Raw genomic sequence first — 27,955 nt, 5'->3', positions numbered from 1 at the left:
GCGAATGACAGGGGGTGCAATGAGCAGCAGTGCGTCTCACACACGCGGCGGTGCGCCCGCCAATTCGGCCGTCGCTCTGCTGGGACGCCGGGCGCGCCTCCCCGCGCCGTCCTCGAGGAACTGGCGGTTGCGGAAGGAAGCGCTATCGTCAAATGCGGCCGAATACTAACATTTTGTGTGTTGGGAGAAAAGCCGAACGCGAATTCTGCCGTGCTCCTACATTAGTTGAGCGCGAACGGCCATACCATGATGAATACACCGGTTCTCGTCCGATCACCGAAGTTAAGCATCATCGGGCCCGGCTAGTACTTGGATGGGTGACCGCCTGGGAAACCCGGGTGCTGTAGGCTTCCTTCCTTTTTTTTTTTTGTTATGTCGCCAGCCCAATTTTCAAACTAACTTTCTGTTGTGACAAAGATGCTTCCTTAAGCCTTTTAAACTACTGTAATGGTACGTAAATGCAGTAAGTAACTCAGTTTGAGGGAGAATGTGCTAACCAAGTTTGCCAAGAAGACTTTGAAAACGACAAAACAGTACGAATCGGCAGGTGATTTCTGAAATACGTCACCGCCTATTGTTGTGTAGGAGTGTAGAGTTCCAAATTTGATTTGTAACCACGAATTTATTCCTTAGTCGTCTCGTCTCGTCTCGTCTCGTCTCGTCCCGCAGACGTTTGTCGTGCTTGCGCTGTCATATGGACCACGGCCCGAGCGGCAGCGAGCGGCAGTCGAGCAAAGTCGGGACAAGTCGGGACGGGGACAGGGACAGGGATAGGAATGGTGCGAATGCACTGCAAACTACGCAGACACCTGGTGTGAGGCGAGGCGAGGCGAGGAAGCCCACATCGCTACCAGTGGCGCCCTCCAGCACGACACTGCCACACCCCGCACAGGCCCTCCGCTGAACACCAGGGACAAGATGCGTCCTCCGCTAGTGTCGAAGGCTGCACGCGGAGAGCGAATGACAGGGGGTGCAACGAGCAGCAGTGCGTCTCACACACGCGGCGGTGCGCCCGCCAATTCGGCCGTCGCTCTGCTGGGAGGCCGGGCGCGCCTCCCCGCGCCGTCCTCGAGGAACTGGCGGTTGCGGAAGGAAGCGATTTCGTCAAATGCGGCCGAAAACTAACATTTTGTGTGTGTGAGAAAAGCCGAACGCGAATTCTGCCGTGCTCCTACATTAGATGAGCGCCAACGGCCATACCATGATGAATACACCGGTTCTCGTCCGATCACCGAAGTTAAGCATCATCGGGCCCGGCTAGTACTTGGCTGGCTGCCCGCCTGGCAACACCTCGGTGCCGAGCGAGCAGTGTTTTCCTTGTGCGACTTGGCCGGCGGCGCCTCGCGTGTCGTCTGCTTACTTTGCCACGTGGCTTTCTTTCTACTGAACTGTAAGTAATGGATATTCTTTACGATGATAGTGAAGAGCGACAGAACAATGTTCAGTGTGAATTCGAACGTTCCGTCGAGAAACCCTCGGCTTTTGAGATTCATCGTTGGTTAATTGAGGATTTGTTGTTGTCTACTAATGACGTACTCGGTATTCAGTTCGATACGTTCTTAAATTCTGTGTTCTTAAAACTCAAATCTTCCGATCTGTGTGATGCTGTAGTTTCTGTTAATGACGGTGTTCGCAAATTTCGACACCTTAACGGAAATATTAGTAATGTCACTGTGTCTCACGCTGGTTTTGGTCTTCGACATATACGGATATTTAACCTTCCGTTTGAAATACGTAATGACACTATTTCTCGTCACTTGCGGCCATATGGCACTGTTTTATCTGTCGTGAAGGAGAAATGGTCGTCTGCGTATATATTTCAAGTCGAGAACGGTGTGCGCAGTGTTAAGATGGTGGTTAGGCAGCATATTCCGTCTTTTATTTTGGTCAACGGTCACCGTGCGTTTGTCACGTACAGTGGCCAGCCACAAACTTGCTCCTTTTGTAATGGTGTCGGACATTATAGGCAGGATTGTCCGAAGCGAAAACGGCCTGTTCAGCTACCACTTGAGGCCGATTTGCAAGGAGTTAGTTTTGCTTCCGTCGCCGCAACGGTCTTGGGTTCCGCCCCCCCCGCGTCCGCGCGGCGTGCGGCAGATGTTAATCTTGCTGCCGCCGCGGAAGCGATGGATGTGTCTGCTGATCATAGTGTCTCTGCTGTTGCCACTACCGGCCAGGACTCTTTGTCCACGGTTTCGGAAAACGTGCCTGTTGTTGTTCAACCGGTTGTGGGTGCTGTTGTGTCGGAGACAGTCTCTGACTCCGTGCCGCAGTCGGTAACCGATGTTGTTTCGCGCCCTAATTCGGACTCTGTTGCCCCCACTGTGTCGCAGGCGGAGCCCTCTCCTTCTGTACCTGCACCCGTCGTTGCACTTTCTGACGTTTCTGAGCCTCTTCCTGTTGCGGAATCGAGCGATGTTTTTGTGGAACCAAAACCGCAGCGGGATGAAGCTCGTTCTCGCAGTTCCAGTAGGCAACGCTTCCGCAGTGCCAGTAGCTCCCCTTCCTACGACAGAGGTTTAGCGCGAGGTGACCGTAGTCCGTCCCCAGTAGGGCGCCCCCCCGCCTCTTCTTGGGCGTCGCAACGCCGCGCCGGGCGGCGCGACCTCGACGTGGAGCTACGGCCGCCTCAGGCTGCCGGCTCCGGGCGTCAGCCGCCGCGCAAACAACAACAACAGCAGCAGCGTGCCTCCTCTCGCCACGCACAGTCAGCTGATCTGAGTGTTGCAGCGCAGCAACGTGACGTTGCTGTTCGCCATCTACGGACTGTGTTAAGTCAACCCGCCTCTGTAGATGTGCCTGTTTTAGCGCCAGACACGGTTTCGGCTGTGACTGCGGCATCTCTGTCGACTAAACGGAAGGCAGAGGATGTACACCGTCGTCGCGCTGGTCCTTCTATTCACGACCGCGTGTCGGTGCCTTCTTCCGACGTGGAGATGTCCGTTAAGGATTCTGTGTCGGTCGCTTCTGGCGTGACGGCTACTGCCACCCTGCCGCCCCTCTCCCCCTTCGAGCCTTCGGAGTGGGCGAAGGATGTTGTGGAGGGTGGGGAGACGTAGTGTGTGTCCTGTGTGCCCCCTCCCCTGTCGCGCACCTGCACATCCCGTGTTTTATGTGTGTTTTACTTTTGTGTGTGTCTTTTAATTGTGTGAGTCTATGACTTACGATTTTAGCCAGTGGAATGTTGTCACCATTAATCTTAACAAATTGAGTCACCCGTGTAAGATACTGGCTTTTAAGAACTTTTTACGTGATCACCACTGCCATGTTGTGTTTTTACAAGAGGTGACGCGTGATGCCCTTGTCTTTTTACACGATTTTAGTGACTTCACTGTTATTGACAATGTTTTACCGGATCACAGTACAGGAACTGCCATTTTAGTACGTTCTGACCTCGCTATTTCAAATGTTGCTATTTTACCTAATGGTCGTGCCGTTAGTTGCACTATACTGGGCGTTGTATTTGTTAACGTCTATGCTCCGTCTGGGAACGATAAGCCGGCGAGGGCTGTTTTTTATGGGCAGGAATTGTGTGCGCTGTTACACCGGAATGTGGATGCTTTAGTTGTAGGCGGCGATTTTAATTGCGTTTTAGATGTTGTTGATCAGGTGCCTCGTCCTAACATTTGTCGCGAGCTCGGCGACTTGGTTCGCAGTTTTCAGCTCGTTGATACGTGGCGTGTTTTAAACCCTGATGTTACGCATTTTACTCATTTTTATCCCACGGGGCACAGCCGCCTGGACAGAATTTACGTTTCTGCCCCGCTTTCTGCCCGTATTTGCCGCACGGAAATGTTTCCCGTGCTGTTTTCTGATCATTCCGGTTACCTTTGTCAGCTTTTATTGCCTAGATTTTGTGTTCCCAGGCGAAAGAATTTGTGGAAATTTAATTGTGCATTATTGAACGACGACCATTTTGTGACGTGTTTTACCAATCTGTGGCAGAAATTGCTCGGGACCAAGCGAGGTGACTGTAGTGTGCTGGAGTGGTGGGTCGGGGAGGCCAAGCCGGTGATCAGGCGGTTTTTAATGGATTTTAGCCGCGAGGCGGCTCGGTGGCGTCGCGCTACCGCCCGCTTCCATCAGGCGTGTTTACAAGACCTCGCGCTGCGCGTGACGTCACAGCCTGCCTTGCTGCCCGCTTTTAAGCAGTTCCAGCGTAAGCTTCTCGCTGATTTGCGTGCTGTTAGTGGCGGTGTCGTCGTCCGCAGCCAGCCTGCGGGGGTTGTGGATGGCGAACCATTGTCGCTTTATCATCTGCATAGGGAACGCAGGCGGCGCGCCCGTCTGCACATCGGTACCTGGAAACAGTGCGACGGTAGACGGACTACTGTCCAGTCCGACATTGAGCGGGATGTTTTTACTCATTTTAGTTCCCTTTTCCGTGCGCTGGATGTTGATTGTAATGCGTTGCGGGATTTTTTACACGTCATACCTCATGTTTTAACTCGTACGGATAGGACGCTTTTAAATGCTGCTTATGTACCTGACGACCTGTACGATGCTATCCGACGAAGCCCTAAAAGTAAATCGCCTGGTCCCGACGGCATTCCTGCTGAATTTTATCTGAAATTTTATGATCTTTTTCGTGATGTTTTTGTGGCTCTTTTAAATGAAATACGGGATGGTGCTGTTATCCCTGCTGCGTTTGAGGAGGGGGTAGTGACATTGGTTCCCAAATCGACTGCGACGCCCTGCATTGACGCTGTTCGGCCGATCACTTTACTGAACGCCGATTTTAAGATTGTAACGCGATGCGTGGCTCAACGCCTTAAAGTTGTTTTACCGTCGGTCCTCAGTGATAGTCAATCATGTGCGGTGCAGGGTCGAAACATTTTTGATGCCGTCCTCGCCTATCGCGACTGTATCGGTTTTGTTAAAAGTGCGAGACTGCCGACAGCTGCCATCTTCTTAATTGATTTCAAAAATGCTTTCGACCGCATTAGCCATGTGTACCTCCGCCAGGTTCTTGTGCGGATGGGCTTCGGTTTTAAGTTTACGACTGTGGTAAAGCATCTTTTACAAAATGCGACGTCACGTGTTAGTGTCAATGGCCACTTGACGCCAGCTTTCCGTGTTGGGCGCTCGGTGCGGCAGGGGTGTCCCCTTTCAATGGCCCTTTTTTCTGTAGCTTTAGATCCGTTGCTGCGAATTATCGGCCGCGACTGCCGTGGCATTCAGATAGGGACGCACCGCCTCATTTGCAAGGCGTACGCCGACGATCTTGGCGTTTTTCTTGGCCATTCTGATGACGTTGACACACTATATGGTGCACTGCAACGCTTTGAAAAAGCTACAGGTGCCATTGTCAACCCAACTAAGACTGTTTGTTTGCCTCTTACACCCCGCGCACGGTCCATACAGCGGAGCTGGTTTTGTGTCCGCGAACAGCACAAAGTCCTGGGCGTGCTTTTTTCTTCTCATCCACAACGGATGGAGGCGCTCAATTGGCGGTCTACGCTCCATAAGGTGCGCGCCGTTGCCAAGATCTATGCGGCTCGCACGTTGGCGCTTCGTGACAAGGTGGCCTTGATCAATACTAACATTCTGGCCAGGGTGTGGTACCTCGCACAGGTCCTTCCACTGCCTCGGCAGTTGGAACGTGCCCTCAAGCAGGCGGTGTATTGGTTTTTATGGCGAGGTGACATTTTTAAAGTCTCGTATGACACCTGTACTCTAAGCCCGACAGATGGTGGTTTGGGTTTAGTAGATCTTCGCGCGAAGTGCTCTGCTCTCCTTTGGAAACGGACCACCGTTGTTATGGAGAGGGCCCCGAACGGTACCACTGCGGCGGTCTTCAGTATGTATCGTCCTCTATCAGTGGAGGCGCCGGTGAATGTCTCGCACATTCCCTTTTTTCTTAACTATGTGCGTCGCTACTATATGGACAACAGCTACCTCGCGCTATGTGACGTTCCCAGTCTTCGAGTCTGCGACGTCGTTTCTGCTTTCCGTGGATCACCTGTGCGTTGTAAGTGGGAGTATCGGCTACCGTGGTATAATTGGGTCGCGGTATGGAAAAATCTTGCCAGCCATGTTCTTCCTCCCTCTGTACACGCCGTGTGGTACAAGGTTGTGCATCGTACCTTCCCTACAAATTCGAAGCTCCATTCCATCAACCTCATCTCGTCTGGAGCTTGCGACTTGTGTGATGCGGAAGATACACTTGAACACCGTTTTGTGTGTGGACATTTTTGCAGTGTTTGGGATGCCGCCAGAGATATGATTCGCCTAATCACTCGAGTGGATACGCGTTCAGTCTTGCCGACCGACGCCTTAATTCCTCAATGCGTCGCCTACCCGAATACAAAGAAGAATGCTACGGTGTGGCTCCTGGGTCATACCGTTTTTGCAATGTTTCACCTGAAATTGACTACTGAATTGGACTTTCTTACCTATTTATGGACTCAGCATGAACAAACTGAAGCTTTGCCTGGCTATCGTGCTACTTTTGCAAATTTTTTGAAGGTTGCACTTGCTCATGCCTTTTCCCGGATGTCGGTGGATGCTTAACATGTTTATGACGGTTTGGTATACTATTCTATTTTGACCGCTCAAGCTGTGTTTTTCAAGGAACGAACACTTATGGAAATACGTGTACTCAGAGGAACTCTTTTTTTTTCTTATCTGTGTCTTTTTTTTATTTCCGGTACAGTTTACCTTTTTCTTGATTCTGATTTTTTCTGCTGTGGACATTGGCACTTTTATTTACAAGCACTGGTTTTCTCCTGTAGGTCTCCCATGTGGCGGCAGTGATATTTTCAATTTTCACTAGTGTTACCACGCAGTGACTTTCATTTTTTTGTTTTTTTTTTTCCTTTTCATTTCACTTGTCCACCTGATGGACTTTACCCCTCAGTTTTACTGGTGTGGAACTTTCCCGGTAATAGTGACACTAAGGAAGTGGTTTTATTTCTACTGGATTTTGTTTCCCTGGCGGAGTCATTGTCTCCATGCCGAAGATTGCTGGATTATGGTTTTTTTTGCTCTTGCCGCTTTTTCCCGACGGACGTCGACCGTTTTAAGGACACCAACGGGGGATACTGACTTTCTTTTCGTCCGTTCGTCGTGGGACATGGAGTCAACAGCACCTTTATAGCTCATGAAGCTCGCCAATAGAAGGCATTTTGTGGAGAGCGACACGGCCGGGCTATAAGGGGAGATGGGAGGCCCGTAAAAAAAAAAAAAAAAAAAAAAAGGTGCTGTTGGCTCCCTTCCTTTTGTTTTTTTGTTATGTCGCCAGCCCAATTTTCAAACTACCTTTCTGTTGTGACAAAGATGCTTCCTTAAGCCTTTTAAACTACTGTAATGGTACGAAAATGCAGTAATTAACTCAGTTTGAGGGAGAATGTGCTAACCAAGTTTGCCAAGAAGACTTTGAAAACGACAAAACAGTACGAATCGGCACGTGATTTCTGAAATACGTCACCGCCTATTGTTGTGTAGGAGTGTAGAGTTCCAAATTTGATTTGTAACCACGAATGTATTCCTTAGACGTCTCGTCTCGTCCCGCAGACGTTTGTCGTGCTTGCGCTGTCATATGGACCACGACCCGAGCGGCAGCGAGCGGCAGTCGAGCAAAGTCGGGACAAATCGGGACGGGGACAGGGACAGGGGTAGGAATGGTGCGAATGCACTGCAAACTACGCAGACACCTAATGTGAGGCAGGGCGAGGCGAGGCGAGGAAGCCCACATCGCTACCAGTGGCGCCCTCCAGCACGACACTGCCACACCCCGCACAGGCCCTCCGCTGAACACCAGGGACAAGATGCGTCCTCCGCTAGTGTCGAAGGCTGCACGCGCCCAGCGAATGACAGGGGGTGCAACGAGCAGCAGTGCGTCTCACACACGCGGCGGTGTGCCCGCCAATTCGGCCGTCACTCTGCTGGGACGCCGGGCGCGCCTCCCCGCGCCGTCCTCGAGGAACTGGCGGTTGCGGAAGGAAGCGCTTTCGTCAAATGCGGCCGAAAACTAACATTTTGAGTGTTGGGAGAAAAGCCGAACGCGAATTCTGCCGTGCTCCTACATTAGATGAGCGCCAACGGCCATACCATGATGAATACACCGGTTCTCGTCCGATCACCGAAGTTAAGCATCATCGGGCCCGGATAGTACTTGGATGGGTGACCGCCTGGGAAACCCGGGTGCTGTTGGCTCCCTTCCTTTTGTTTTTTTGTTATGTCGCCAGCCCAATTTTCAAACTACATTTCTGTTTTGATAAAGATGCTTCCTTAAGCCTTTTAAACTACTGTAATGGTACGAAAATGCAGTAAATAACTCAGTTTGAGGGAGAATGTGCTAACCAAGTTTGCCAAGAAGACTTTGAAAACGACAAAACAGTACGAATCGGCAGGTGATTTCTGAAATACGTCACCGCCTATTGTTGTGCAGGAGTGTAGAGTTCCAAATTTGATTTGTAACCACGAATTTATTCCTTAGACGTCTCGTCTCGTCCCGCAGACGTTTGTCGTGCTTGCGCTGTCATATGGACCACGACCCGATCGGCAGCGAGCGGCAGTCGAGCAAAGTCGGGACAAGTCGGGACGGGGACAGGGACAGGAATAGGAATGGTGCGAGTGCACTGCAAACTACGCAGACACCTGGTGTGAGGCGAGGCGAGGCGAGGCGAGGAAGCCCACATCGCTACCAGTGGCGCCCTCCAGCACGACACTGCCACACCCCGCACAGGCCCTCCGCTGAACACCAGGGACAAGATGCGTCCGGCGCTAGTGTCGAAGGCTGCACGCGCCCAGCGAATGACAGGGGGTGCAACGAGCAGCAGTGCGTCTCACACACGCGGCGGTGCGCCCGCCAATTCGGCCGTCGCTCTGCTGGGACGCCGGGCGCGCCTCCTTGCGCCGTCCTCGAGGAACTGGTTGTTGCGGAAGGAAGCGGTTTCGTCAAATGCGGCCGAAAACTAACATTTTGTGTGTTGGGAGAAAAGCCGAACGCGAATTCTGCCGTGCTCCTACATTAGATGAGCGCCAACGGCCATACCATGATGAATACACCGGTTCTCGTCCGATCACCGAAGTTAAGCATCATCGGGCCCGGCTAGTACTTGGATGGGTGACCGCCTGGGAAACCCGGGTGCTGTTGGCTCCCTTCCTTTTGTTTTTTTGTTATGTCGCCAGCCCAATTTTCAAACTACGTTTCTGTTGTGACAAAGATGCTTCATTAAGCCTTTTAAACTACTGTAATGGTACGAAAATGCAGTAATTAACTCAGTTTGAGGGAGAATGTGCTAACCAAGTTTGCCAAGAAGACTTTGAAAACGACAAAACAGTACGAATCGGCAGGTGATTTCTGAAATACGTCACCGCCTATTGTTGTGTAGGAGTGTAGAGTTCCAAATTTGATTTGTAACCACGAAAGTATTTCTTAGACGTCTCGTCTCGTCCCGTAGACGTTTGTCGTGCTTGCGCTGTCATATGGACCACGACCCGAGCGGCAGCGAGCGGCAGTCGAGCAAAGTCGGGACAAGTCGGGACGGGGACAGGGACAGGGATAGGAATGGTGCGAATGCACTGCAAACTACGCAGACACCTGGTGTGTGGCGAGGCGAGGCGAGGCGAGACGAGGAAGCCCACATCGCTACCAGTGGCGCCCTCCAGCACGACACTGCCACACCCCCCACAGGCCCTCCGCTGAACACCAGGGACAAGATGCGTCCTCCGCTAGTGTCGAAGGCTGCACGCGCCCAGCGAATGACAGGGGGTGCAACGAGCAGCAGTGCGTCTCACACACGCGGCGGTGCGCCCGCCAATTCGGCCGTCGCTCTGCTGGGACGCCGGGCGCGCCTCCCCGCGCCGTCCTCGAGGAACTGGCGGTTGCGGAAGGAAGCGCTTTCGTCAAATGCGGCCGAAAACTAACATTTTGTGTGTTGGGAGAAAAGCCGAACGCGAATTCTGCCGTGCTCCTACATTAGATGAGCTCCAACGGCCATACCATGATGAATACACCGGTTCTCGTCCGATCACCGAAGTCAAGCTTCATCGGGCCCGGCTAGTACTTGGATGGGTGACCGCCTGGGAAACCCGGGTGCTGTTGGCTCCCTTCCTTTTGTTTTTTTGTTATGTCGCCAGCCCAATTTTCAAACTACCTTCCTGCTGTGACAAATATGCTTCCTTAAGCCTTTTAAACTACTGTAATGGTACGAAAATGCAGTAATTAACTCAGTTTGAGGGAGATTGTGCTAACCAAGTTTGCCAAGAAGACTTTGAAAACGACAAAACAGTACGAATCGGCAGGTGATTTCTGAAATACGTCACCGCCAATTGTTGTGTAGGAATGTAGAGTTCCAAATTTGATTTGTAACCACGAATGTATTCCTTAGTCGTCTCGTCTCGTCCCGCAGACGTTTGTCGTGCTTGCGCTGTCATATGGACCACGACCCGAGCGGCAGCGAGCGGCAGTCGAGCAAAGTCGGGACAAGTCGGGACGGGGACAGGGACAGGGATAGGAATGGTGCGAATGCACTGCAAACTACGCAGACACCTGGTGTGAGGCGAGGCGAGGCGAGGCGAGGCGAGGCGAGGAAGCCCACATCGCTACCAGTGGGCCCTCCAGCACGACACTGCCACACCCCGCACAGGCCCTTCGCTGAACACCAGGGACAAGATGCGTCCTCCGCTAGTGTCGAAGGCTGCACGCGCCCAGCGAATGACAGGGGGTGCAACGAGCAGCAGTGCGTCTCACACACGCGGCGGTGCGCCCGCCAATTCGGCCGTCACTCTGCTGGGACGCCGGGCGCGCCTCCCCGCGCCGTCCTCGAGGAACTGGCGGTTGCGGAAGGAAGCGCTTTCGTCAAATGCGTTCGAAAACTAACATTTTGTGTGTTGGGAGAAAAGCCGAACGCGAATTCTGCCGTGCTCCTACATTAGATGAGCGCCAACGGCCATACCATGATGAATACACCGGTTCTCGTCCGATCACCGAAGTTAAGCATCATCGGGCCCGGCTAGTACTTGGATGGGTGACCGCCTGGGAAACCCGGGTGCTGTTGGCTCCCTTCCTGTTTTTTTTTGTTATGTCGCCAGCCCAATTTTCAAACTACCTTTCTGTTGTGACAAAGATGCTTCCTTAAGCCTTTTAAACTACTGTAATGGTACGAAAATGCAGTAATTAACTCAGTTTGAGGGAGAATCTGCTAACCAAGTTTGCCAAGAAGACTTTGAAAACGACAAAACAGTACGAATCGGCAGATGATTTCTGAAATACGTCACCGCCTATTGTTGTGTAGGAGTGTAGAGTTCCAAATTTGATTTGTAACCACGAATTTATTCCTTAGTCGTCTCGTCTCGTCTCGTCTCGTCTCGTCCCGCAGACGTTTGTCGTGCTTGCGCTGTCATATGGACCACGACCCGAGCGGCAGCGAGCGGCAGTCGAGCAAAGTCGGGACAAGTCGGGACGGGGACAGGGACAGGGATAGGAATGGTGCGAATGCACTGCAATCTACGCAGACACCTGGTGTGAGGCGAGGCGAGGCGAGGCGAGACGAGGAAGCCCACATCGCTACCAGTGGCGCCCTCCAGCACGACACTGCCACACCCCGCACAGGCCCTCCGCTGAACACCAGGGACAAGATGCGTCCTCCGCTAGTGTCGAAGGCTGCACGCGCCCAGCGAATGACAGGGGGTGCAACGAGCAGCAGTGCGTCTCACACACGCGGCGGTGCGCCCGCCAATTCGGCCGTCGCTCTGCTGGGACGCCGGGCGCGCCTCCCCGCGCCGTCCTCGACGAACTGGCGGTTGCGGAAGGAAGCGCTTTCGTCAAATGCGGCCGAAAACTAACATTTTGTGTGTTGGGAGAAAAGCCGAACGCGAATTCTGCCGTGCTCCTACATTAGATGAGCGCCAACGGCCATACCATGATGAATACACCGGTTCTCGTCCGATCACCGAAGTTAAGCATCATCGGGCCCGGCTAGTACTTGGATGGGTGACCGCCTGGGAAACACGGGTGCTGTTGGCTCCCTTCCTTTTGTTTTTTTGTTATGTCGCCAGCCCAATTTTCAAACTACCTTTCAGTTGTGACAAAGATGCTTCCTTAAGACTTTTAAACTACTGTAATGGTACGAAAATGTAGTAATTAACTCAGTTTGAGGGAAAATGTGCTAACCAAGTTTGCCAAGAAGACTTGGAAAACGCCAAAACAGTAACAATCGGCAGGTGATTTCTGAAATACGTCACCGCCTATTGTTGTGTAGGAGTGTGGAGTTACAAATTTGATTTGTAACCACGAAAGTATTTCTTAGTCGTCTCGTCTCGTCCCGTAGACGTTTGTCGTGCTTGCGCTGTCATATGGACCACGACCCGAGCGGCAGCGAGCGGCAGTCGAGCAAAGTCGGGACAAGTCGGGACGGGGACAGGGACAGGGATAGGAATGGTGCGAATGCACTGCAATCTACGCAGACACCTGTTGTGAGGCGAGGCGAGGCGAGGCGAGACGAGGAAGCCCACATCGCTACCAGTGGCGCCCTCCAGCACGACACTGCCACACCCCGCACAGGCCCTCCGCTGAACACCAGGGACAAGATGCGTCCTCCGCTAGTGTCGAAGGCTGCACGCGCCCAGCGAATGACAGGGGGTGCAACGAGCAGCAGTGCGTCTCACACACGCGGCGGTGCGCCCGCCAATTCGGCCGTCGCTCTGCTGGGACGCCGGGCGCGCCTCCCCGCGCCGTCCTCGAGGAACTGGCGGTTGCGGAAGGAAGCGCTTTCGTCAAATGCGGCCGAAAACTAACATTTTGTGTGTTGGGAGAAAAGCCGAACGCGAATTCTGCCGTGCTCCTACATTAGATGAGCACCAACGGCCATACCATGATGAATACACCGGTTCTCGTCCGATCACCGAAGTTAAGCTTCATCGGGCCCGGCTAGTACTTGGATGGGTGACCGCCTGGGAAACCCGGGTGCTGTTGGCTCCCTTCCTTTTGTTTTTTTGTTATGTCGCCAGCCCAATTTTCAAACTACCTTTCTGCTGTGACAAATATGCTTCCTTAAGCCTTTTAAACTACTGTAATGGTACGAAAATGCAGTAATTAACTCAGTTTGAGGGAGAATGTGCTAACCAAGTTTGCCAAGAAGACTTTGAAAACGACAAAACAGTACGAATCGGCAGGTGATTTCTGAAATACGTCACCGCCAATTGTTGTGTAGGAATGTAGAGTTCCAAATTTGATTTGTAACCACGAATGTATTCCTTAGTCGTCTCGTCTCGTCCCGCAGACGTTTGTCGTGCTTGCGCTGTCATATGGACCACGACCCGAGCGGCAGCGAGCGGCAGTCGAGCAAAGTCGGGACAAGTCGGGACGGGGACAGGGACAGGGATAGGAATGGTGCGAATGCACTGCAAACTACGCAGACACCTGGTGTGAGGCGAGGCGAGGCGAGGCGAGGAAGCCCACATCGCTACCAGTGGCGCCCTCCAGCACGTCACTGCCACACCCCGCACAGGCCCTCCGCTGAACACCAGGGACAAGATGCGTCCTCCGCTAGTGTCGAAGGCTGCACGCGCCCAGCGAATGACAGGGGGTACAACGAGCAGCAGTGCGTCTCACACACGCGGCGGTGCGCCCGCCAATTCGGCCGTCGCTCTGCTGGGACGCCGGGCGCGCCTCCCCGCGCCGTCCTCGAGGAACTGGCGGTTGCGGAAGGAAGCGCTTTCGTCAAATGCGGCCGAAAACTAACATTTTGTGTGTTGGGAGAAAAGCCGAACGCAAATTCTGCCGTGCTCCTACATTAGATGAGCGCCAACGGCCATACCATGATGAATACACCGGTTCTCGTCCGCTCACCGAAGTTAAGCATCATCGGGCCCGGCTTGTACTTGGATGGGTGACCGCCTGGGAAACCCGGGTGCTGTTGGCTCCCTTCCTTTTGTTTTTTTGTTATGTCGCCAGCCCAATTTTCAAACTACCTTTCTGTTGTGACATAGATGCTTCCTTAAGCCTTTTAAACTACTGTAATGGTACGAAAATGCACTAATTAACTCAGTTTGAGGGAGAATGTGCTAACCAAGTTTGCCAAGAAGACTTTGAAAACGACAAAATAGTACGAATCGGCAGGTGATTTCTTAAATACGTCACCGCCTATTGTTGTGTAGGAGTGTAGAGTTCCAAATTTGATTTGTAACCACGAATTTATTCCTTAGTCGTCTCGTCTCGTCTCGTCTCGTCTCGTCCCGCAGACGTTTGTCGTGCTTGCGCTGTCATATGGACCACGACCCGAGCGGCAGCGAGCGGCAGTCGGCAAAGTCGGGACAAGTCGGGACGGGGACAGGGACAGGGATAGGAATGGTGCGAATGCACTGCAAACTACGCAGACACCTGGTGTGAGGCGAGGCGAGGCGAGGCGAGGAAGCCCACATCGCTACCAGTGGCGCCCTCTAGCACGACACTGCCACACCCCGCACAGGCCCTCCGCTGAACACCAGGGCCAAGTTGCGTCCGGCGCTAGTGTCGAAGGCTGCACGCGCCCAGCGAATGACAGGGGGTGCAACGAGCAGCAGTGCGTCTCACACACGCGGCGGTGCGCCCGCCAATTCGGCCGTCGCTCTGCTGGGACGCCGCGCGCTCCTCCCCGCGCCGTCCTCGGGGAACTGGCGGTTGCGGAAGGAAGCGCTTTCGTCAAATGCGGCCGAAAACTAACATTTTGTGTGTTGGGAGAAAAGCCGAACGCGAATTCTGCCGTGCTCCTACATTAGATGAGCGCCAACGGCCATACCATGATGAATACACCGGTTCTCGTCCGATCACCGAAGTTAAGCATCATCGGGCCCGGCTAGTACTTGGATGGATGACCGCCTGGGAAACCCGGATGCTGTTGGCTCCCTTCCTTTTGTTTTTTTGTTATGTCGCCAGCCCAATTTTCAAACTACCTTTCTGTTGTGACAAAGATGCTTCCTTAAGCCTTTTAAACTACTGTAATGGTACGAAAATGTAGTAATTACCTCAGTTTGAGGGAAAATGTGCTAACCAAGTTTGCCAAGAAGACTTTGAAAACGCCAAAACAGTAACAATCGGCAGGTGATTTCTGAAATACGTCACCGCCTATTGTTGTGTAGGAGTGTAGAGTTACAAATTTGATTTGTAACCACGAAAGTATTTCTTAGTCGTCTCGTCCCGTAGACGTTTGTCGTGCTTGCGCTGTCATATGGACCACGACCCGAGCGGCAGCGAGCGGCAGTCGAGCAAAGTCGGGACAAGTCGGGACGGGGACAGGGACAGGGATAGGAATGGTGCGAATGCACTGCAAACTACGCAGACACCTGGTGTGAGGCGAGGCGAGGCGAGGCGAGGAAGCCCACATCGCTACCAGTGGCGCCCTCCAGCACGACACTGCCACACCCTGCACAGGCCCTCCGCTGAACACCAGGGACAAGATGCGTCCTCCGCTAGTGTCGAAGGCTGCACGCGCCCAGCGAATGACAGGGGGTGCAACGAGCAGCAGTGCGTCTCACACACGCGGCGGTGCGCCCGCCAATTCGGCCGTCGCTCTGCTGGGACGCCGGGCGCGCCTCCCCGCGCCGTCCTCGAGGAACTGGCGGTTGCGGAAGGAAGCGCTTTCGTCAAAAGCGGCCGAAAACTAACATTTTGTGTGTTGGGAGAAAATCCGAACGCGAATTCTGCCGTGCTCCTACATTAAATGAGCGCCAACGGCCATACCATGATGAATACACCGGTTCTCGTCCGATCACCGAAGTTAAGCATCATCGGGCCCGGCTAGTACTTGGATGGGTGACCGCCTGGGAAACCCGGGTGCTGTTGGCTCCCTTCCTTTTGTTTTTTTGTTATGTCGCCAGCCCAATTTTCAAACTACCTTTCTGTTGTGACAAAGATGCATCCTTAAGCCTTTCAAACTACTGTAATGGTACGAAAATGCAGTAATTAACTCAGTTTGAGGGAGAATGTGCTAACCAAGTTTGCCAAGAAGACTTTGAAAGCGACAAAACAGTACGAATCGGCAGGTGATTTCTGAAATACGTCACCGCCTATTGTTGTGTAGGAGTGTAGAGTTCCAAATTTGATTTGTAACCACGAATGTATTCCTTAGTCGTCTCGTCTCGTCCCGCAGACGTTTGTCGTGCTTGCGCTGTCATATGGACCACGACCCGAGCGGCAGCGAGCGGCAGTCGAGCAAAGTCGGGACAAGTCGGGACGGGGACAGGGACAGGGATAGGAATGGTGCGAATGCACTGCAAACTACGCAGACACCTGGTGTGAGGCGAGGCGAGGCGAGGCGAGGAAGCCCACATCGCTACCAGTGGCGCCCTCCAGCACGACACTGCCACACCCCGCACAGGCCCTCCGCTGAACACCAGGGACAAGATGCGTCCTCCGCTAGTGTCGAAGGCTGCACGCGCCCAGCGAATGACAGGGGGTGCAACGAGCAGCAGTGCGTCTCACACACGCGGCGGTGCGCCCGCCAATTCGGCCGTCGCTCTGCTGGGACGCCGGGCGCGCCTCCCCGCGCCGTCCTCGAGGAACTGGCGGTTGCGGAAGGAAGCGCTTTCGTCAAATGCGGCCGAAAACTAACATTTTGTGTGTTGGGAGAAAAGCCGAACGCGAATTCTGCCGTGCTCCTACATTAGATGAGCGCCAACGGCCATACCATGATGAATACACCGGTTCTCGTCCGATCACCGAAGTTAAGCATCATCGGGCCCGGCTAGTACTTGGATGGGTGACCGCCTGGGAAACCCGGGTGCAGTTGGCTCCCTTCCTTTTGTTTTTTTGTTATGTCGCCAGCCCAATTTTCAAACTACCTTTCTGTTGTGACAAAGATGCTTCCTTAAGCCTTTTAAACTACTGTAATGGTACGAAAATGCACTAATTAACTCAGTTTGAGGGAGAATGTGCTAATCAAGTTTGCCAAGAAGACTTTGAAAACGACAAAACAGTACGAATCGGCAGGTGATTTCTGAAATACGTCACCGCCTATTGTTGTGTAGGAGTGTAGAGTTCCAAATTTGATTTGTAACCACGAATGTATTTCTTAGTCGTCTCGTCTCGTCCCGTAGACGTTTGTCGTGCTTGCGCTGTCATATGGACCACGACCCGAGCGGCAGCGAGCGGCAGTCGAGCAAAGTCGGGACAAGTCGGGACGGGGACAGGGACAGGGATAGGAATGGTGCGAATGCACTGCAAACTACGCAGACACCTGGTGTGAGGCGAGGCGAGGCGAGGCGAGGAAGCCCACATCGCTACCAGTGGCGCCCTCCAGCACGACACTGCCACACCCCGCACAGGCCCTCCGCTGAACACCAGGGACAAGATGCGTCCTCCGCTAGTGTCGAAGGCTGCACGCGCCCAGCGAATGACAGGGGGTGCAACGAGCAGCAGTGCGTCTCACACACGCGGCGTTGCGCCCACCAATTCGGCCGTCGCTCTGCTGGGACGCCGGGCGCGCCTCCTCGCGCCGTCCTCGAGGAACTGGCGGTTGCGGAAGGAAGCGCTTTCGTCAAATGCGGCCGAAAACTAACATTTTGTGTGTTGGGAGAAAAGCCGAACGCGAATTCTGCCGTGCTCCTACATTAGATGAGCGCCAACGGCCATACCATGATGAATACACCGGTTCTCGTCCGATCACCGAAGTTAAGCATCATCGGGCCCGGCTAGTACTTGGTTGGGTGACCGCCTGGGAAACCCGGGTGCTGTTGGCTCCCTTCCTTTTGTTTTTTGTTATGTCGCCAGCCCAATTTTCAAACTACCTTTCTGTTGTGACATAGATGCTTCCTTAAGCCTTTTAAACTACTGTAATGGTACGAAAATGCAGTAATTAACTCAGTTTGAGGGAGAATGTGCTAACCAAGTTTGCCAAGAAGACTTTGAAAACGACAAAACAGTACGAATCGGCAGGTGATTTCTGAAATACGTCACCGCCTATTGTTGTGTAGGAGTGTAGAGTTCCAAATTTGATTTGTAACCACGAATGTATTTCTTAGTCGTCTCGTCTCGTCCCGCAGACGTTTGTCGTGCTTGCGCTGTCATATGGACCACGACCCGAGCGGCAGCGAGCGGCAGTCGAGCAAAGTCGGGACAAGTCGGGACGGGGACAGGGACAGGGATAGGAAAGGTGCGAATGCACTGCAAACTACGCAGACACCTGGTGTGAGGCGAGGCGAGGAAGCCCACATCGCTACCAGTGGCGCCCTCCAGCACGACACTGCCACACCCCGCACAGGCCCTCCGCTGAACACCAGGGACAAGATGCTTCCTCCGCTAGTGTCGAAGGCTGCACGCGCCCAGCGAATGACAGGGGGTGCAACGAGCAGCAGTGCGTCTCACACACGCGGCGGTGCGCCCGCCAATTCGGCCGTCGCTCTGCTGGGACGCCGGGCGCGCCTCCCCGCGCCGTCCTCGAGGAACTGGCGGTTGCGGAAGGAAGCGCTTTCGTCAAATGCGGCCGAAAACTAACATTTTGTGTGTTGGGAGAAAAGCCGAACGCGAATTCTGCCGTGCTCCTACATTAGATGAGCGCCAACGGCCATACCATGATGAATACACCGGTTCTCGTCCGATCACCGAAGTTAAGCATCATCGGGCCCGGCTAGTACTTGGATGGGTGACCGCCTGGGAAACCCGGGTGCTGTTGGCTCCCTTCCTTTTGTTTTTTTGTTATGTCGCCAGCCCAATTTTCAAACTACCTTTCTGTTGTGACAAAGAGGCTTCCTTAAGCCTTTTAAACTACTGTAATGGTACGAAAATGCAGTAATTAACTCAGTTTGAGGGAGAATGTGCTAACCAAGTTTGCCAAGAAGACTTTGAAAACGACAAAACAGTACGAATCGGCAGGTGATTTCTGAAATACGTCACCGCCTATTGTTGTGTAGGAGTGTAGAGTTCCAAATTTGATTTGTAACCACGAATGTATTCCTTAGACGTCTCGTCTCGTCCCGCAGACTTTTGTCGTGCTTGCGCTGTCATATGGACCACGACCCGAGCGGCAGCGAGCGGCAGTCGAGCAAAGTCGGGACAAGTCGGGACGGGGACAGGGACAGGGATAGGAATGGTGCGAATGCACTGCAAACTACGCAGACACCTGGTGTGAGGCGAGGCGAGGCGACGCGAGGAAGCCCACATCGCTACCAGTGGCGCCCTCCAGCACGACACTGCCACACCCCGCACAGGCCCTCCGCTGAACACCAGGGACAAGATGCGTCCTCCGCTAGTGTCGAAGGCTGCACGCGCCCAGCGAATGAGAGGGGGTGCAACGAGCAGCAGTGCGTCTCACACACGCGGCGGTGCGCCCGCCAATTCGGCCGTCGCTCTGCTGGGACGCCGGGCGCGCCTCCCCGCGCCGTCCTCGAGGAACTGGCGGTTGCGGAAGGAAGCGCTTTCGTCAAATGCGGCCGAAAACTAACATTTTGTGTGTTGGGAGAAAAGCCGAACGCGAATTCTGCCGTGCTCCTACATTAAATGAGCGCCAACGGCCATACCATGGTGAATACACCGGGTCTCGTCCGATCACCGAAGTTAAGCATCATCGGGCCCGGCTAGTACTTGGATGGGTGACCGCCTGGGAAACCCGGGTGCTGTTGGCTCCCTTCCTTTTGTTTTTTTGTTATGTCGCCAGCCCAATTTTCAAACTACCTTTCTGTTGTGACAAAGATGCTTCCTTAAGCCTTTTAAACTACTGTAATGGTACGAAAATGCAGTAATTAACTCAGTTTGAGGGAGAATGTGCTAACCAAGTTTGCCAAGAAGACTTTGAAAACGACAAAACAGTACGAATCGGCAGGTGATTTCTGATATACGTCACCGCCTATTGTTGTGTAGGAGTGTAGAGTTCCAAATTTGATTTGTAACCACGAATGTATTCCTTAGACGTCTCGTCTCGTCCCGCAGACATTTGTCGTGCTTGCGCTGTAATTTGGACCACGACCCGAGCGGCAGCGAGCGGCAGTCGAGCAAAGTCGGGACAAGTCGGGACGGGGACAGGGACAGGGATAGGAATGGTGCGAATGCACTGCAAACTACGCAGACACCTGGTGTGAGGAGAGGCGAGGAAGCCCACATCGCTACCAGTGGCGCCCTCCAGCACGACACTGCCACACCCCGCACAGGCCCTCCGCTGAACACCAGGGACAAGATGCGTCCTCCGCTAGTGTCGAAGGCTGCACGCGCCCAGCGAATGACAGGGGGTGCAACGAGCAGCAGTGCGTCTCACACACGCGGCAGTGCGCCCGCCAATTCGGCCGTCGCTCTGCTGTGACGCCGGGCGCGCCTCCCCGCGCCGTCCTCGAGGAACTGGCGGTTGCGGAAGGAAGCGCTTTCGTCAAATGCGGCCGAAAACTAACATTTTGTGTGTTGGGAGAAAAGCCGAACGCGAATTCTGCCGTGCTCCTACATTAGATGAGCGCCAACGGCCATACCATGATGAATACTGCGGTTCTCGTCCGATCACCGAAGTTAAGCATCATCGGGCCCGGCTAGTACTTGGATGGGTGACCGCCTGGGAAACCCGGGTGCTGTTGGCTCCCTTCCTTTTGTTTTTTTGTTATGCCGCCAGCCCAATTTTCAAACTACCTTTCTGTTGTGATAAAGATACTACTAAACTACTGTAATGGTACGAAAATGCAGTAATTAACTCAGTTTGAGGGAGAATGTGCTAACCAAGTATGGCCAAGAAGGCTTTGAAAACGACAAAACAGTACGAATCGGCAGGTGATTTCTGAAATACGTCACCGCCTATTGTTGTGTAGGAGTGTAGAGTTCCAAATTTGATTTGTAACCACGAATGTAAACCTTAGTCGTCTCGTCTCGTCCCGCAGACGTTTGTCGTGCTTGCGTTGTCATATGGACCACGACCCGAGCGGCAGCGAGCGGCAGTCGAGCAAAGTCGGGACAAGTCGGGACGGGGACAGGGACATTGATAGGAATGGTGCGAATGCACTGCAAACTACGCAGACACCTGGTGTGAGGCGAGGCGAGGCGAGGCGTGGAAGCCCACATCGCTACCAGTGGCGCCCTCCAGCACGACACTGCCGCACCCCGCACAGGCCCTCCACTGAACACCAGGGAGAAGATGCGTCCTCCGCTAGTGTCGAAGGCTACACGCGCCCAGCGAATGACAGGGGGTGCAACGAGCAGCAGTGCGTCTCACACACGCGGCGGTGCGCCCGCCAATTCGGCCGTCGCTCTGCTGGGACGCCGGGCGCGCCTCCCCGCGCCGTCCTCGAGGAACTGGCGGTTGCGGAAGGAAGCGCTTTCGTCAAATGCGGCCGAAAACTAACATTTTGTGTGTTGGGAGAAAAGCCGAACGCGAATTCTGCCGCGCTCCTACATTAGATGAGCGCCAACGGCCATACCATGATAAATACACCGGTTCTCGTCCGATCACCGAAGTTAAGCATCATCGGGCCCGGCTAGTACTTGGATGGGTGACTGCCTGGGAAACCCGGGTGCTGTTGGCTCCCTTCCTTATGTTTTTTTGTTATGTCGCCAGCCCAATTTTCAAACTACCTTTCTGTTGTGACAAAGATGCTTCCTTAAGCCTTTTAAACTACTGTAATGGTACGAAAATGCAGTAATTAACTCAGTTTGAGGGAGAATGTGCTAACCAAGTTTGCCAAGAAGACTTTGAAAACGACAAAACGGTACGAATCGGCAGGTGATTTCTGAAATGCGTCACCGCCTATTGTTGTGTAGGAGTGTAGAGTTCCAAATTTGATTTGTAACCACGAATTTATTCCTTAGTCGTCTCGTCTCGTCACGTCTCGTCTCGTCCCGCAGACGTTTGTCGTGCTTGCGCTGTCATATGGACCACGACCCGAGCGACTGCGAGCGGCAGTCGAGCAAAGTCGGGACAAGTCGGGACAAGTCGGGACGGGGACAGGGACAGGGATAGGAATGGTGCGAATGCACTGCAAACTACGCAGACACCTGGTGTGAGGTGAGGCGAGGCGAGGCGAGGAAGCGCACATCGCTACCAGTGGCGCCCTCCAGCACGACACTGCCACACCCCGCACAGGCCCTCCGCTGAACACCAGGGACAAGATGCGTCCTCCGCTAGTGTCGAAGGCTGCACGCGCCCAGCGAATGACAGGGGGTGCAACGAGCAGCAGTGCGTCTCTCACACGCGGCGGTGCGCCCGCCAATTCGGCCGTCGCTCTGCTGGGACGCCGGGCGCGCCTCCCCGCACCGTCCTCGATGAACTGGCGGTTGCGGAAGGAAGCGCTTTCGTCAAATGCGGCCGAAAACTAACTTTTTGTGTGTTGGGAGAAAAGCCGAACGCGAATTCTGCCGTGCCCTTACATTAGATGAGCGCCAACGGCCATACCATGATGAATACACCGGTTCTCGTCCGATCACCGAAGTTAAGCATCATCGGGCCCGGCTAGTACTTGGATGGGTGAACGCCTTGGAAACCCGGGTGCTGTTGGCTACCTTCCTTTTGTTTTTTTGTTATGTCGCCAGCCCAATTTTCAAACTACCTTTCTGTTGTGACAAAGATGCTTCCTTAAGCCTTTTTAACTACTGTAATGGTACGAAAATGCAGTAATTAACTCAGTTTGAGGGAGAATGTGCTAACCAAGTTTGCCAAGAAGACTTTGAAAACGACAAAACAGTACGAATCGGCAGGTGATTTCTGAAATACGTCACCGCCTATTGTTGTGTAGGAGTGTAGAGTTCCAAATTTGATTTGTAACCACGAATGAATTCCTTAGACGTCTCGTCTCGTCCCGCAGACGTTTGTCGTGCTTGCGCTGTCATATGGACCACGACCCGAGCGGCAGCGAGCGGCAGTCGAGTAAAGTCGGGACAAGTCAGGACGGGGACAGGGACAGGGATATGAATGGTGCGAATGCACTGCAAACTACGCAGACACCTGGTGTGAGGCGAGGCGAGGCGAGGAAGCCCACATCGCTACCAGTGGCGCCCTCCAGCACGACACTGCCACACCCCGCACAGGCCCTCCGCTGAACACCAGGGACAAGATGCGTCCTCCGCTAGTGTCGAAGGCTGCACGCGCCCAGCGAATGACAGGGGGTGCAACGAGCAGCAGTGCGTCTCACACACGCGGCGGTGCGCCCGCCAATTCGGCCGTCGCTCTGCTGGGACGCCGGGCGCGCCTCCCCGCGCCGTCCTCGAGGAACTGGCGGTTGCGGAAGGAAGCGCTTTCGTCAAATGCGGCCGAAAACTAACATTTTGTGTGTTGGGAGAAAAGCCGAACGCGAATTCTGCCGTGCTCCTACATTAGATGAGCGCCAACGGCCATACCATGATGAATACACCGGTTCTCGTCCGATCACCGAAGTTAAGCATCATCGGGCCCGGCTAGTACATGGATGGGTGACCGCCTAGGAAACCCGGGTGCTGTTGGCTCCCTTCCTTTTGTTTTTTTGTTATGTCGCCAGCCCAATTTTCAAACTACCTTTCTGTTGTGACAAAGATGCTTCCTTAAGCCTTTTAAACTACTGTAATGGTACGAAAATGCAGTAATTAACTCAGTTTGAGGGAGAATGTGCTAACCAAGTTTGCCAAGAAGACTTTGAAAACGACAAAACAGTACGAATCGGCAGGTGATTTCTGAAATACGTCACCGCCTATTGTTGTGTAGGAGTTTAGAGTTCCAAATTTGATTTGTAACCACGAAAGTATTTCTTAGTCGTCTCGTCTCGTCCCGTAGACGTTTGTCGTGCTTGCGCTGTCATATGGACCACGACCCGAGCGGCAGCGAGCGGCAGTCGAGCAAAGTCGGGACAAGTCGGGACGGGGACAGGGACAGGGATAGGAATGGTGCGAATGCACTGCAAACTACGCAGACACCTGGTGTGAGGCGAGGCGAGGAAGCCCACATCGCTACCAGTGGCGCCCTCCAGCACGACACTGCCACACCCCGCACAGGCCCTCCGCTGAACACCAGGGACAAGATGCGTCCTCCGCTAGTGTCGAAGGCTGCACGCGCCCAGCGAATGAGAGGGGGTGCAACGAGCAGCAGTGCGTCTCACACACGCGGCGGTGCGCCCGCCAATTCGGCCGTCGCTCTGCTGGGACGCCGGGCGCGCCTCCCCGCGCCGTCCTCGAGGAACTGGCGGTTGCGGAAGGAAGCGCTTTCGTCAAATGCGGCCGAAAACTAACATTTTGTGTGTTGGGAGAAAAGCCGAACGCGAATTCTGCCGTGCTCCTACATTAGATGAGCGCCAACGGCCATACCATGATGAATACACCGGTTCTCGTCCGATCACCGAAGTTAAGCATCATCGGGCCCGGCTAGTACTTGGATGGGTGACCGCCTGGGAAACCCGGGTGCTGTTGGCTCCCTTCCTTTTGTTTTTTTGTTATGTCGCCAGCCCAATTTTCAAACTACTTTTCTGTTGTGACAAAGATGCTTCCTTAAGCCTTTTAAACTACTGTAATGGTACGAAAATGCAGTAATTAACTCAGTTTGAGGGAGAATGTGCTAACCAAGTTTGCCAAGAAGACTTTGAAAACGACAAAACAGTACGAATCGGCATGTGATTTCTGAAATACGTCACCGCCTATTGTTGTGTAGGAGTGTAGAGTTCCAAATTTGATTTGTAACCACGAATGTATTCCTTAGTCGTCTCGTCTCGTCCCGCAGACTTTTGTCGTGCTTGCGTTGTCATATGGACCACGACCCGAGCGGCAGCGAGCGGCAGTCGAGCAAAGTCGGGACAAGTCGGGACGGGGACAGGGACAGGGATAGGAATGGTGCGAATGCACTGCAAACTACGCAGACACCTGGTGTGAGGCGAGGCGAGGCGAGGCGAGGAAGCCCACATCGCTACCAGTGGCGCCCTCCAGCACGACACTGCCACACCCCGCACAGGCCCTCCGCTGAACACCAGGGACAAGATGCGTCCTCCGCTAGTGTCGAAGGCTGCACGCGCCCAGCGAATGACAGGGGGTGCAACGAGCAGCAGTGCGTCTCACACACGCGGCGGTGCGCCCGCCAATTCGGCCGTCGCTCTGCTGGGACGCCGGGCGCGCCTCCCCGCGCCGTCCTCGAGGAACTGGCGGTAGCGGAAGGAAGCGCTTTCGTCAAATGCGGCCGAAAACTAACATTTTGTGTGTTGGGAGAAAAGCCGAACGCGAATTCTGCCGTACTCCTACATTAGATGAGCGCCAACGGCCATACCATGATGAATACACCGGTTCTCGTCCGATCACCGAAATTAAGCATCATCGGGCCCGGCAAGTACTTGGATGGGTGACCGCGTGGGAAACCAGGGTGCTGTTTGCTCCCTTCCTGTTTTTTTTTTTTTTTGTTATGTCGCCAGCCCAATTTTCAAACTACCTTTCTGTTGTGACAAAGATGCTTCCTTAAGCCTTTTAAACTACTGTAATGGTACGAAAATGCAGTAATTAACTCAGTTTGAGGGAGAATTTGCTAACCAAGTTTGCCAAGAAGACTTTGAAAACGACAAAACAGTACGAATCGGCAGGTGATTTCTGAAATACGTCACCGCCTATTGTTGTGTAGGAGTGTAGAGTTCCAAATTTGATTTGTAAACACGAATTTATTCCTTAGTCGTCTCGTCTCGTCTCGTCTCGTCTCGTCCCGCAGACGTTTGTCGTGCTTGCGCAGTCATATGGACCACGACCCGAGCGGCAGCGAGCGGCAGTCGAGCAAAGTCGGGACAAGTCGGGACGGGGACAGGGACAGGGATAGGAATGGTGCGAATTCACTGCAAACTACGCAGACACCTGGTGTGAGGCAAGGCGAGGCGAGGCGAGGCGAGGCGAGGCGAGGCGAGGAAGCCCACATCGCTACCAGTGGACCCTCCAGCACGATACTGCCGCACCCCGCACAGGCCCTCCGCTGAACACCAGGGACAAGATGCGTAATCCGCTAAAGGCTGCACGCTCCCAGCGAATGACAGGGCGTGCAACGAGCAGCAGTGCGTCTCACACACGCGGCGGTGCGCCCGCCAATTCGGCCGTCACTCTGCTGGGACGCCGGGCGCGCCTCCCCGCGCCGTCCTCGAGGAACTGGCGGTTGCGGAAGGAAGCGCTTTCGTCAAATGCGGCCGAAAACTAACATTTTGTGTGTTGGAAGAAAAGCCGAACGCGAATTCTGCCGTGCTCCTACATTAGATGAGCGCCAACGGCCATACCATGATGAATACACAGGTTCTCGTCCGATCACCGAAATTAAGCATCATCGGGCCCGGCTAGTACTTGGATGGGTGACCGCCTGGGAAAGCCGGGTGCTGTTGGCTCCCTTCCTGTATTTTTTTTTGTTATGTCGCCAGCCCAATTTTCAAACTACCTTTCTGTTGTGACAAAGATGCTTCCTTAAGCCTTTTAAACTACTGTAATGGTACGAAAATGCAGTAATTAACTCAGTTTGAGGGAGAATGTGCCAACCAAATTTGCCAAGAAGACTTTGAAAACGACAAAACAGTACGAATCGGCAGGTGATTTCTGAAATACGTCACCGCCTATTGTTGTGTAGGAGTGTAGAGTTCCAAATTTGATTTGTAACCACGAATTTATTCCTTAGTCGTCTCGTCTCGTCTCGTGTCGTCTCGTCCCGCAGACGTTTGTCGTGCTTGCGCTGTCATATGGACCACGACCCGAGCGGCAGCGAGCGGCAGTCGAGCAAAGTCGGGATAAGTCGGGACGGGGACAGGGACAGGGATAGGAATGAGGCGAATTCACTGCAAACTACGCAGACACCTGGTGTGAGGCGAGGCGAGGCGAGGCGAGGCGAGGCGAGGCGAGGAAGCCCACATCGCTACCAGTGGGCCCTCCAGCACGACGCTGCCGCACCCCGCACAGGCCCTCCGCTGAACACCAGGGACAAGATGCGTCCTCCGCTAGTGTCGAAGGCTGCACGCGCCCAGCGAATAACAGGGGGTGCAACGAGCAGCAGTGCGTCTCACACACGCGGCGGTGCGCCCGCCAATTCGGCCGTCACTCTGCTGGGACGCCGGGCGCGCCTCCCCGCGCCGTCCTCGAGGAACTGGCGGTTGCGGAAGGAAGCGCTTTCGTCAAATGCGGCCGAAAACTAACATTTTGTGTGTTGGGAGAAAAGCCGAACGCGAATTCTGCCGTGCTCCTACATTAGATGAGCGCCAACGGCCATACCATGATGAATACACAGGTTCTCGTCCGATCACCGAAATTAAGCATCATCGGGCCCGGCTAGTACTTGGATGGGTGACCGCCTGGGAAAGCCGGGTGCTGTTGGCTCCCTTCCTGTATTTTTTTTTGTTATGTCGCCAGCCCAATTTTCAAACTACGTTTCTGTTGTGACAAAGATGCTTCCTTAAGCCTTTTAAACTACTGTAATGGTACGAAAATGCAGTAATTAACTCAGTTTGAGGGAGAATGTGCTAACCAAATTTGCCAAGAAGACTTTGAAAACGACAAAACAGTACGAATCGGCAGGTGATTTCTGAAATACGTCACCGCCTATTGTTGTGTAGGAGTGTAGAGTTCCAAATTTGATTTGTTACCTCGAATTTATTCCTTAGTCGTCTCGTCTCGTCTCGTGTCGTCTCGTCCCGCAGACGTTTGTCGTGCTTGCGCTGTCATATGGACCACGACCCGAGCGGCAGCGAGCGGCAGTCGAGCAAAGTCGGGATAAGTCGGGACGGGGACAGGGACAGGGATAGGAATGAGGCGAATTCACTGCAAACTACGCAGACACCTGGTGTGAGGCGAGGCGAGGCGAGGCGAGGCGAGGCGAGGCGAGGAAGCCCACATCGCTACCAGTGGGCCCTCCAGCACGACGCTGCCGCACCCCGCACAGGCCCTCCGCTGAACACCAGGGACAAGATGCGTCCTCCGCTAGTGTCGAAGGCTGCACGCGCCCAGCGAATAACAGGGGGTGCAACGAGCAGCAGTGCGTCTCACACACGCGGCGGTGCGCCCGCCAATTCGGCCGTCACTCTGCCGGGACGCCGGGCGCGCCTCCCCGCGCCGTCCTCGAGGAACTGGCGGTTGCGGAAGGAAGCGCTTTCGTCAAATGCGGCCGAA

At 53.9% G+C, this 27,955-nt stretch overlaps 1 protein-coding gene, 22 non-coding genes and 1 pseudogene across 23 annotated transcripts; all 24 read left to right on the top strand.

Moving 5' to 3' along the window:
- Nucleotides 1-231: 231 nt before the first annotated feature.
- LOC126154968 (5S ribosomal RNA) lies at nucleotides 232-350 on the top strand. The gene has a single exon (XR_007532491.1). It is a non-coding gene; the product is annotated as a 5S ribosomal RNA (ribosomal RNA).
- An 836-nt stretch (nucleotides 351-1,186) lies between these two features.
- Nucleotides 1,187-1,304, top strand: LOC126155419 (5S ribosomal RNA; annotated as a pseudogene).
- An 822-nt stretch (nucleotides 1,305-2,126) lies between these two features.
- Nucleotides 2,127-3,059, top strand: LOC126154635 (uncharacterized). Its single transcript, XM_049916166.1, has one exon. It carries the CDS (start codon nucleotides 2,127-2,129, stop codon nucleotides 3,057-3,059), a length of 933 nt encoding a protein of 310 aa, XP_049772123.1.
- A 4,979-nt stretch (nucleotides 3,060-8,038) lies between these two features.
- LOC126155537 (5S ribosomal RNA) lies at nucleotides 8,039-8,157 on the top strand. Its single transcript, XR_007532993.1, has one exon. It is a non-coding gene; the product is annotated as a 5S ribosomal RNA (ribosomal RNA).
- An 827-nt stretch (nucleotides 8,158-8,984) lies between these two features.
- Nucleotides 8,985-9,103, top strand: LOC126155488 (5S ribosomal RNA). The gene has a single exon (XR_007532947.1). It is a non-coding gene; the product is annotated as a 5S ribosomal RNA (ribosomal RNA).
- Nucleotides 9,104-9,935: 832 nt separating this feature from the next.
- LOC126155144 (5S ribosomal RNA) lies at nucleotides 9,936-10,054 on the top strand. The gene has a single exon (XR_007532655.1). It is a non-coding gene; the product is annotated as a 5S ribosomal RNA (ribosomal RNA).
- Nucleotides 10,055-10,890: 836 nt separating this feature from the next.
- On the top strand, nucleotides 10,891-11,009 carry LOC126155487 (5S ribosomal RNA). Its single transcript, XR_007532946.1, has one exon. It is a non-coding gene; the product is annotated as a 5S ribosomal RNA (ribosomal RNA).
- An 846-nt stretch (nucleotides 11,010-11,855) lies between these two features.
- Nucleotides 11,856-11,974, top strand: LOC126155854 (5S ribosomal RNA). The gene has a single exon (XR_007533288.1). It is a non-coding gene; the product is annotated as a 5S ribosomal RNA (ribosomal RNA).
- An 832-nt stretch (nucleotides 11,975-12,806) lies between these two features.
- LOC126154979 (5S ribosomal RNA) lies at nucleotides 12,807-12,925 on the top strand. The gene has a single exon (XR_007532502.1). It is a non-coding gene; the product is annotated as a 5S ribosomal RNA (ribosomal RNA).
- Nucleotides 12,926-13,752: 827 nt separating this feature from the next.
- Nucleotides 13,753-13,871, top strand: LOC126154990 (5S ribosomal RNA). The gene has a single exon (XR_007532512.1). It is a non-coding gene; the product is annotated as a 5S ribosomal RNA (ribosomal RNA).
- An 841-nt stretch (nucleotides 13,872-14,712) lies between these two features.
- Nucleotides 14,713-14,831, top strand: LOC126154996 (5S ribosomal RNA). Its single transcript, XR_007532518.1, has one exon. It is a non-coding gene; the product is annotated as a 5S ribosomal RNA (ribosomal RNA).
- Nucleotides 14,832-15,653: 822 nt separating this feature from the next.
- On the top strand, nucleotides 15,654-15,772 carry LOC126155486 (5S ribosomal RNA). The gene has a single exon (XR_007532945.1). It is a non-coding gene; the product is annotated as a 5S ribosomal RNA (ribosomal RNA).
- Nucleotides 15,773-16,599: 827 nt separating this feature from the next.
- Nucleotides 16,600-16,718, top strand: LOC126154771 (5S ribosomal RNA). The gene has a single exon (XR_007532308.1). It is a non-coding gene; the product is annotated as a 5S ribosomal RNA (ribosomal RNA).
- Nucleotides 16,719-17,545: 827 nt separating this feature from the next.
- On the top strand, nucleotides 17,546-17,664 carry LOC126155768 (5S ribosomal RNA). The gene has a single exon (XR_007533208.1). It is a non-coding gene; the product is annotated as a 5S ribosomal RNA (ribosomal RNA).
- An 816-nt stretch (nucleotides 17,665-18,480) lies between these two features.
- Nucleotides 18,481-18,599, top strand: LOC126155485 (5S ribosomal RNA). Its single transcript, XR_007532944.1, has one exon. It is a non-coding gene; the product is annotated as a 5S ribosomal RNA (ribosomal RNA).
- Nucleotides 18,600-19,426: 827 nt separating this feature from the next.
- On the top strand, nucleotides 19,427-19,545 carry LOC126154995 (5S ribosomal RNA). The gene has a single exon (XR_007532517.1). It is a non-coding gene; the product is annotated as a 5S ribosomal RNA (ribosomal RNA).
- An 817-nt stretch (nucleotides 19,546-20,362) lies between these two features.
- Nucleotides 20,363-20,481, top strand: LOC126155004 (5S ribosomal RNA). The gene has a single exon (XR_007532525.1). It is a non-coding gene; the product is annotated as a 5S ribosomal RNA (ribosomal RNA).
- Nucleotides 20,482-21,298: 817 nt separating this feature from the next.
- LOC126155048 (5S ribosomal RNA) lies at nucleotides 21,299-21,417 on the top strand. Its single transcript, XR_007532566.1, has one exon. It is a non-coding gene; the product is annotated as a 5S ribosomal RNA (ribosomal RNA).
- An 852-nt stretch (nucleotides 21,418-22,269) lies between these two features.
- LOC126155194 (5S ribosomal RNA) lies at nucleotides 22,270-22,388 on the top strand. Its single transcript, XR_007532702.1, has one exon. It is a non-coding gene; the product is annotated as a 5S ribosomal RNA (ribosomal RNA).
- An 822-nt stretch (nucleotides 22,389-23,210) lies between these two features.
- LOC126154997 (5S ribosomal RNA) lies at nucleotides 23,211-23,329 on the top strand. Its single transcript, XR_007532519.1, has one exon. It is a non-coding gene; the product is annotated as a 5S ribosomal RNA (ribosomal RNA).
- Nucleotides 23,330-24,146: 817 nt separating this feature from the next.
- LOC126155484 (5S ribosomal RNA) lies at nucleotides 24,147-24,265 on the top strand. The gene has a single exon (XR_007532943.1). It is a non-coding gene; the product is annotated as a 5S ribosomal RNA (ribosomal RNA).
- Nucleotides 24,266-25,092: 827 nt separating this feature from the next.
- On the top strand, nucleotides 25,093-25,211 carry LOC126155302 (5S ribosomal RNA). Its single transcript, XR_007532803.1, has one exon. It is a non-coding gene; the product is annotated as a 5S ribosomal RNA (ribosomal RNA).
- An 860-nt stretch (nucleotides 25,212-26,071) lies between these two features.
- LOC126155248 (5S ribosomal RNA) lies at nucleotides 26,072-26,190 on the top strand. Its single transcript, XR_007532753.1, has one exon. It is a non-coding gene; the product is annotated as a 5S ribosomal RNA (ribosomal RNA).
- An 857-nt stretch (nucleotides 26,191-27,047) lies between these two features.
- Nucleotides 27,048-27,166, top strand: LOC126155247 (5S ribosomal RNA). Its single transcript, XR_007532752.1, has one exon. It is a non-coding gene; the product is annotated as a 5S ribosomal RNA (ribosomal RNA).
- The last annotated feature ends 789 nt before the right edge of the window (nucleotides 27,167-27,955 follow it).

This window comes from Schistocerca cancellata, unplaced genomic scaffold, assembly GCF_023864275.1.
Source record: "Schistocerca cancellata isolate TAMUIC-IGC-003103 unplaced genomic scaffold, iqSchCanc2.1 HiC_scaffold_1100, whole genome shotgun sequence".
In the NCBI taxonomy this organism is placed as follows: domain Eukaryota; kingdom Metazoa; phylum Arthropoda; class Insecta; order Orthoptera; family Acrididae; genus Schistocerca; species Schistocerca cancellata.
This window is presented reverse-complemented; position numbering and strand designations above follow the sequence as displayed.

Excerpts from the sequence above, each read along its gene's own strand:
- LOC126154635 (XM_049916166.1), top strand. The coding sequence starts at position 2,127 with ATGGATGTGTCTGCTGATCATAGTGTCTCTGCTGTTGCCACTACCGGC.